Source organism: Thamnophis sirtalis, unplaced genomic scaffold, assembly GCF_051295495.1.
Source record: "Thamnophis sirtalis isolate CommonGarterSnake01/CBP01778 unplaced genomic scaffold, rThaSir2_p1.2 scaffold_6, whole genome shotgun sequence".
NCBI classification, from domain to species: Eukaryota; Metazoa; Chordata; class Lepidosauria; order Squamata; family Natricidae; genus Thamnophis; species Thamnophis sirtalis.
The window spans coordinates 37,980,622-37,990,100 of record NW_028261386.1 but is presented as its reverse complement, the minus strand read 5'-3'; the positions used below and the strand labels follow the sequence as shown (position 1 = coordinate 37,990,100).

General features: G+C 35.1%; 1 protein-coding gene across 3 annotated transcripts in view; it reads right to left on the bottom strand.

Annotated features, from left to right (window-relative positions):
* Nucleotides 1-5,098: 5,098 nt before the first annotated feature.
* Nucleotides 5,099-9,479, bottom strand: part of MERTK (MER proto-oncogene, tyrosine kinase) — a 68,116-nt gene continuing 63,735 nt past the window's right edge. For all 3 annotated transcript variants that reach the window (XM_087717625.1, XM_087717627.1, XM_087717628.1), the window contains 3 exons: nucleotides 9,085-9,244; nucleotides 7,620-7,756; nucleotides 5,099-5,802 (listed from right to left, as the gene is read on the bottom strand). In XM_087717625.1, coding sequence (XP_087573751.1) covers nucleotides 5,301-5,802; nucleotides 7,620-7,756; nucleotides 9,085-9,244 — 799 coding nt within the window. In that variant the 3' untranslated portion in view covers nucleotides 5,099-5,300. The remainder of the gene's footprint in view (nucleotides 5,803-7,619; nucleotides 7,757-9,084; nucleotides 9,245-9,479) is intronic.

The following is a 9,479-nucleotide window of genomic DNA, read 5'->3' as shown; positions in this document are numbered from 1 at the left end:
AGGGGAATCTCTGAAAACTAGGTTCCTTTTTAATGTTGTTCAGCACTTTGAATTGTATGTAGATATGGAACAGCAATTGGTAAAACTATAAAAGGAAAGTTGCATATGGCAAGGAATTGGTTCTAAGAAACTGAGAATGTACTACTGTAGAAGACAACTAAAGAAAAGAAAAAAAGATACAATTGCCCTTTGTGCAAAACGCAGTGAAGCAGTGCAGGCTATCAAGGAAAAAAGTGACAACTTCTGTTTGGCATTCATGCCCCTTGTCAGTTCTTCAAGGTAGATCAGACTAGGATGCCAGAGTTATGAATGCTAATATTTCTTCATTGCAAGATTCTGTTACTGTAACTGTAACCTATAAGTCTGAATGTCCCTCTCCCTTTACTGTATCTTTGTGAAAACTAAGGTAGTCATGACCAAGACACTTACTTAAATTACATTTCTGCCCCAGATTTTTTTTCATCTGACCATTGCCTTGGCTATGGCTCTTCCTCCTGTTGTTCAAGGTTATTCCAATTGCCCATTACACCTACCGACCTATTTCCAGAAATCACCACTTTCCTTCTCCACATGCCCTCAACCAGGCAACCAACATTCCAAGAAAGTTCATAGGAGGTTGGTGGGAAGCAGTCGAGATGGCCACCACAACTATGTGATTGAACCTTCCACCTCTTATTGTGCAGCAATGTACAGTGTAGGCTCTTGTCCTACTGTTGTCCTTAACTATTAAAAACCAGTTGAAAAAACTCTTCATGCTGACTCTAATTTCCCAGGGATAAAATAATAAACTGTTCAGACTGATATTCAATCCTGAGCATTTTATTGCTGTATTCTACAAGGTGGAATGTTTTTGCAGACTAGGAAATACCCCACCCCAAGCCTCAAAAAGTTCTTCCTGCGATTATCATACAACATATTTATTTTCTATTCCGCCCTCCCCCCCCAAAAAAAACCCCTAGGGATAATTTAATATCAAAATCAAAGCAACATTTTGCTGTGTTGATAATTTGCTTCTGTTAAATAATAGCATTCCCCCCCAAAGCCGATTCTACATTTCAGATTAGGTATAGTACTCTCTTATGCAATACAAGCAGTAGTAATTTATCCTTAACTCTAGCACCACCTACTGCGCAATTACTTTTTCCCAGTAAGAAGAGAAAGTAAAGATATATAGTCCATGTTCCATTTTTCCCTTTGCAGACAATGGGAAAAGTGCATCTCTGCCTGTTATTTCACAACCTATTTATTTTACAAATAAAACCCAACCCATACTATATATTTTAATCAGTTTTTAATATATTTAATTTATTAAGAATTTTTAATTACAGTAGCAAAAACTACGGCAATATAAACTAAAATTAGAAAAAGAGAATGGAACAAAAGAATAAAAATGCAGGAAAAAATACAAGATAAAGAAAATTACATTAAGAAATTATTTTCAATCTTCATCACTTCAGTATAAACAAATTTAAGAATTCTTCATCTCTATAAATTCTCTTTTTTAAATATACTTTATTGAAAATACAGTGCTGTGTCAGGGTAACAATTACAAACAAAGCAAAACCGAAGAAAAATCAATAGCAAATCTTGTCGTACTTAACAAGCTAAGAACTATAACAATAATATATTTACAGTAATTATAACAATACAACCAAAGGGGGAAAAAAGAAAATGAGCTTTAACTAAATTTCTACTTACATTAACCTATTTACAATTTTTCCATATTATATCCATAATTCTATAGCATCTTTATTTTACATACGAACAGTTATTGACATTTGTCAATTTCCCTCTCATTTCTACTTCTTGTCTCTATCCATTCATCAAATTTATTCCATATCCTATAATATTTAGTCTTTATCTTTAATTTTTAAGATTAATCTATTCATTTCAGCACAATCCCAAATTTTCCTAATTATATTATCATCCAGTGGGGTGTTCACATTTTTTCAATATTTAGCATATATGATTCTTGCTGCTGTCAATATATGTAACAGTAAGTATATAGTTGCTTTGTCATAACTTTCTGACAGTATACCTAAAAAGCATGTTTTTGGTTTGAACTCAAGATGTTGCTCAGTTATCATTTCTAACCAATTACAAATTTTCTCCCAGTAATTCCTTGTTTCCTTACACATCTACCACATGTGGTAGTATGTTCCTGGAATCTGGCTACATTTCCAACATTTGGCGGAGGAGCTCTTATACATTTTGCCCAATCTTGCAGGTGGCAAATGCCATCTATAAAACATTTTGTAGAGGTTTTCTTTATAGGTCATGGCAGCTTCTAGTTTTTCTCCCAAATTTCTAACCATTTTTCTAGTTTTATATTGTATCCAAAATTCTTTGCCCAGGCAATTATTGTTTCTTTAACTATCTCTTTCTCCATTTTATAGTTCAGTAAATAATTATATATTTTAATTGATTTTTCATCCATTAAATTTTTATCCAATGTTGTTTGTTCTTTATTTACACCCCATAATTTAACATCTTTTTCATGCCTTGATTGGATCTGAAAATATGCCCATCCCTTGACTCTGCAATTGTTGTCTGGATTTAAAATCACCCCTTTCATCTAAAATATCCTTGTAACATACAATTTTCCCCAATTTATAAGATTTGGATATATTATTGCCACCATTGGAGAGAGCCAAACTGGTACTTCCCTATGTTATAGTTTAATTTTTTCCCAAATGTTAAGCAACACACTCCCCACATTATGTCTTCGGAAATAATTGTGCACCATATTTCTGCCATACCAGAGGAAGGCATGCCAGCATAATTGCAAGTCATGCGATTCTAGTAACAATAGTCTTCTGTTATTTAAATTTACCAGACCCTCTATAAATTCTCTTGGTACCATATTCCATCTATTACTTATAAACAAATACATAAAATTCTGGTGTTAGCTGAAAGTTCAAAAAGGTGTGGTTTTTTTTTTTTTGCAAAACAAAAACAAAAAATATCTCACTTTAGCCCTGATTTAAAAAATTGCATTCCTTCCAACAATCTTGCATTGTAATTCAATCAAATATATTGAAGGATACAATTTCTCTTCTTTATCTCATCACAGATTTCTGCAAGACTATTGTAAATCAATAAAGAAACATTCACCAGGTCATTTTCCTGGTTTATCAATTGTATTTCCCTTTTAATGTTTAAAACTACAAACCATCTTTTTAAACTTTGCAGAAATATTCTTGACTGCCTCACAACCTAGATCAAGAAAGCCAGCTTGCTTTAGTGATTAAAGCATCAGGCAAGAAACTGGGTAACTGAATTCTAGTCCATTTCTCTCTCAGGCCCAAACCACTTCTGAAAAATCTGGTCAAGAAAACTGCAGGGACTAAACCAGGCATTTCTCAAAAAGCCCTTATATAAAGCTACTTAAAGATTTGCTGATTTCAATGTGACACAACAATTTCTTGCACCATTTCCCCCAAATGGTGATAGGAATTGTAATCCAGAGGTGTTCAATTAACTCTTGTGTCATGTCTACTCAGGTAGATTAAAGTGCCTAGTTGAAAATGGTTGGTGTATCTCACTTATTATCATCTTCCTAGTGTTATTTCCTCAGGTGCAGGGTCCACTTTTTAGATTCAACCAATGCCATCTTGCACAATCAAATGTAGCATCTGGATCCAATTTTCACCCGATTTTCATGCCTATACTTATTGTGCCTTGCTGTCTTTGCTTTGGACTTCCACACGGGCACTTGCCACCTGTATTAAAGTGGAAGGTGATGAAGGCAACTGTGTGAGGTGTTGCTTGTAGGACATGTAGGTCTTTCTTCCACATTTTCTCAGATATTAGTGCAATGCCTATGTGCTGCCATACTGTGGACATTGCTGACATGGAGAAATACCTAGTGACCAATAAACCATGTGCATCTCCATGATGTATCCAGAGCACTCAATGCATTTGGTGATTGGCTAACACCATATAAATCTACTGAGCATACCATTATTTGATTGGCATGCTTCAATCATAGAGCACTCCAGGGATCTCCTTCCAATGTAGCCATGCTTTTTTTCACTCTTGCATGCAGTTTGTCATTGATGCTGCTGTCACTTTGTAGATGGCATCCTAAGTAATTGATAGTGTTGGTCTTCACTAGATCTTCACTGCTGACTTGTATGGTGGAAGTGCTCGGGCTGCTCTCTAGTGAGTCATCTTCATGTTGAGGTACAGGCCAAATTGGGTACGGTGGTTGTTCCATGTCTGCACATATTGCAAGGTCCAGGGGATGGCATGTTGTGCTTCTTTTGTGATAGTATTCATGATGAGAATGAACAGCAATGGTGATAATGTCGTTCCTTGAGGAACACCAACTTTCACAGGAAAGCTGTCGGAAAGGTGATAGAGCATCTCAGATGGCTTTATTTTAACATTTACAATTTTTAGTTTAATTTTAACTGAGAAGATAAAAAGTGTTGCTCTATTCTTGGTGTTAGGAATAGTTCCATTCCAGGATGGAGCAAAATATTGAATTTTCTACTAGAAGAGTAGACCAGATTTTTGGGGGGGAAAACATCTAAAACAAAATATGATGTGAGCTCAGTAATAAAATATGTGCCTTGCCTTTTCCAAGTAGCAGGAAGAGGGTCAAACTAAATACCACACTTTTTAAAAAACTTGCATTGTGTAACAGATTCAGAAGTAGATGGCAGCACAAATAGAGCAGATTTAATCCTCCCTCCGAACTGTTCTCCCAATCTCTGCACCCTGCCCTCAGTCAGGAACCTCCTTTTTCTCAAATGACATCTAAGCCTTCTTTGCTATGGGGATGCAACAGAGGGAAGACTTGGCAGTTCTGGGAGAGGTTTTCAGGATAAAATTGTGTATGTGTGTGTGTGTGTGTGTTGTATGTATTGTGTAAGATGCTGACAAAAAGAGAATCAGCATATTTTTCAATGAAAACAAGTGGTCAGAAATTGTGTGCATGTGCTTGTGTATGTGTTAATATCTGTCAACATCTCCTGTAACATAGAAGTTGTGAAGGAGTCAGAAGATAATTTACTGACACACCATCAATGAAAGAACCTGTCACAGGAATGAGACCAAAAATATTAAAGTTGTGTTCAAAATAAATAAAACAGACCATTACCACATTTGTTTATTAAAATATAATTTCTATAAAGATAAAAATGTTTCTTCTAAAGTTATCTGCTATACAAAGATTGGAGAGCATGCTACATAGGAATGGCTTTCCATGATGAGACTGTCCAATGGCTATCCAGAGCACTTCTAGCTCAGAAGGGTCTCTGATTTGCAGTTCATTAGAGAGTGCTAGTTTTTCTTCACAGCAGAATTTCAGACTCTTCCAAAGAATCATCTGCAAAGAGCAGTTCATCAGCCAATGAACTTCCTACAGGGAGTGTGCTGGCTTGAGACCATTGCCTCCCATTCTGTGTGTAAATGGACTGAAGCAATGACATATCTTCCTCCTCTGTTCTTATCAGACTGGCCCAGTGTTCTTCATTGACTCCACTTAAAATGTACCTATCCCCCATTCCACTGCTTTCATGGATATCCACAGTGACTACTGTAGGCTCCGGTCTCTGGGAACAAGCTTGTATGATTTCATTTGGATCAAGGACTGTGTCTATTTGGGGAAACTCGTCATCTTCCATTAGGTCTTTCGCATCCTCTTCCTGCAAGTTTGTGTTAATATAAATTACACTGCTTGGTTCACTTAGAGCAGGTAAGCTTTCCAATATTTTCTCCAGGTGAAGCTGAAGTTCTGAGAAGGTCGGTCGGTCCACAGGATCTGTCCTCCAACAGGAATACATGATTTCATACCTGAAATGATGAGAAAATGCCATGAAGAAGGAAGCTGGATAATTATTAAAGGAAGAGAAAGGCAGACATTCATTTGTTGTTGTTGTTTTGTTTAATATATATTTTTTACTATATAAGAAAGAGCAACAATTTTGATGTCTGTATAAACAGTGTGATGTCTGGTTACAGTTAGTTTAACCAATAGTCCTCATCATAATAATGTTCATTAGTAGTGATCATATAATAATAGTATTTTTTCCATATAATATTAATACTTAATTGTTAATACTAAATCATATAGATAATAAATATATCATAATAATTCCTCATGGTAAAATTAATATTTCGCTAATCATTTTAAATATTCTAAATTCTGTTTCTGTTGTTTAACCATAGATAAAACAAATCCCATGTTTCAAAATATTCCGTATCTTCCTTCTCTTTAATTTCAAGGGTTAATCTATCCATTTCTGCACATTCTAGGTTTTTTTTTTTACACTATCTTCTCATCTGTGGGGATCTCCACACTTTCCAATGTTGTGCAAATACAATTCTGGCCACTGTTAACACATGTAATATTAACACTCATTTGTGAATATCCTATAAAAAGATGGTTGATTCTGTGTTAAGATACCCGGTAATGTTAAAAATAGAAAGGCGACAAAGTTAATCCTTTGAGGACAACTAAGCTAACTTTGGGAGTAATGTATTACAATTGAATGGATAACATAATTTTGTTTTAATCCATTTCAAAGTGAACATATCAATAGTGACAAACCTGAATTACTTTGAATCATAGCTTCTTTGCCTAATTTTAGAAATATTAAATCAGTTCAGCATATCGCAATGAGTTATATGCAAGACTGCCTTTAAAAACAATTTGTAAAATGTAACCCAAAATACAGCAACTAGAAACCCATATGGGCTGAGCACAACAACTGCTTTATTATCTACATCAGCTGTCTGTTTTTAGGCCCAATCGAAAGCTGATATTCAAATGATTTGGGGCATCTCTTCCCATATCAGCCTGTTAATCTTACAGCCAAAAATCATCATTGCTGGATGAGATGAAGCAAGCAACTGTGGGAAGAAGAGTTTGACATCCCATTTGTTGAATACTGTCTCTAGAAAGGCTGGCCTGAGAACATATATTATCTTAGTAATTTATTTCTCTTTTTTTTGTTAAATTTATTTACCACCCATCATACCAGTGGTAGGTTTCCATTTTTTTTACTACCAATTTGCTCATGTGTGCTTGCGCACTTGCACACAATGTTTCTGCGCATGCGCATAAGTGTCCAGGTGGGTGGGAGGAGCCTCCTGCCACCACTACCGGTTCACCCGATCCGAGCCGAACCGGGAGCAACCCACCTCTGCATCACACCATAAGCAACTCTTTTATACCAAGCTATGAAGGATTTTGCTTTGTCTTCAACCATATTTTATGCTTTTAGATCTTCACCGATTTGTTTTTGCTGTGGATTTTTACTGTTAGTGCCCTGAACTAAGTGGAGATGCAACACCAGGTTTGTTTAAAGTGAGTTGCAAATAAAATAGTCTAGTCAGGAATCTTGCAAGGAGACCAGCTTCTCAAACCCAGGACAGCCCCTCCTTTAACACAGTGGCTGCAGTTAGAGATTTTTAGTTGTTTTATTTTATCATAGAGCAATTGTTTATAGTCTAAAAAGCTAAAAGGCAAAATAGCCTATTATAGCAAAGGAAAACCACCTCTTGATTTCCAGATTTCCAAGTTGTAAATATAACAACTGCCATAAGCAAGCCACATATTCAAGCGCTACAATTATGCTTCATTATTATCACAATTGCAAAATACTTACAAATCATCTAAACAGCCCTCTGGCTGCTTTAATCTATGCCCATGAAGTAGGTAATCATAGATTTCGTGGTTCTGCACTCCTGGATATGGAGTCATCCCTCGAGTTGCTATCTCCCACATTGTAACACCAAATGCCCACTACAGGAAAAGAAAATGGAGGAATAACTCACTTGAATAGCATTTTAAAAGTACTTAATTTAATGATACTCATAATTGACTATAGACACTTTTTGGGGAATAAGTCCCACTAAACATATTGAGATTGTTTTTGTTCATTAAAATGAACTATGCTACCTTTTCTGGTGTATTATTGAAAATCATATTGATGATATTGAATTCCTAGTAACGTCATCTCATTGCAAATTACATTTTTTTGTTACATAAGAAGAGTGAATAGTAAATATTGAAACTGACCAAGATATTTAATTTCCAGTTCTAATGTTTTAGGATTGTAATTTTAACTAATAATTCTTTGACGAAAAGTGTACTTTAATACTATTGTATCAATGTTAATATGCAGAAACATGCCAATTTAATTTCTGGCATATGAGACTGAAAGTTTTTCAGTTAATGATACTTGGAAATAGAGAACCACTGCTAGTTGGAACTGGCTGTACTTTTTTAAAGAAAGTAGAGTCAATCTTTTTTTTTTTGAATTGCATTTAATTTCTTCTCACAGATATCTAGACTATGTTTACCACCTTTTAAAGGAGTCAATAGGAATAATTTTGTATGTGGCAGGCTTGTTCTTTAACCTAACTTTGCTGGTAACTTGCACCTACAAAATAATCACAGAAAAGGACAATTAATGGCTCTAGAACTTGTCTGACACATTGATAAATATTCTCACTCACTAGAGGGAGCTGCATCCCTAGCTTTAGTTGACTAATAAGTTTAGGGATAGGATCCTCAATTTTTTGTACTGTAATTTCTTTCTGTACTTTAATTATGACTTGTATTAGCAGCTTGATACATTGATACTGTATTATCAAACAATTACTTTTATCACTATGCTTCATCGCACCTTTTTTTAAAGGCATTAAAAGGCATTTAAAGGTATTAATTATTCAAATGTAAACTAGTTTGAGCTTTTTTTCTTTAACATAATGTTAGATAACTAATAACTAATCTTTGTTAGAAAACTGAAGGAAGATACAGAGCAACAAATAATATTTTGTAAAATCTGAAGAAAGTGATGTATATTAGGGCCTAGTTGTCTACAGAAAGTTTTTGAATAATTTATGTTATTAAAATGAATAGGTCCAAAATAAATATCACAAGAATAAGCCTTTTTTTCTCAAACCAGTTTACTCTGTATAAATACCGCTGTGAAAAAAACAGGGGCACAATTATATAGTCCTTTTCCTATATTATAATAAGAAGTCTGTCAATCCAAATTGACAAATTTTTCCTCCTGGAGCCAGACTTAACTGTTAAATTGGAACACCATCTTCTCATTTACTCACCACATCACTTTTTGTTGTGTAGACGCGATCTGCAAGACTTTCTATAGCAATCCATTTAACAGGCATCTTTGCAATACGCCCTTGACGGTAATAATCTCCACTATAAATTTTCTTGGATAAACCAAAGTCTGCTACACACACCGTCATGTCATCCCGCAACCTGTACATTAATGTATGCCAGTTAATATGAATTCATATTACACGAAAGAGGCTCCTCAAAGATGTAGCATTACTTCATATGTCTGTATACTTTGGGAAAGAGATGATATGAATCAAAATGACTTTCCTACATAGTCTCTCTCTGGAGGAGAACTATCTAAGTGGCTGCTAAGAGTCAATATTGACTTGATGGCTCATAATCAATCAAGATTCCAGCCCTCCCCCCCCAAAAAAAA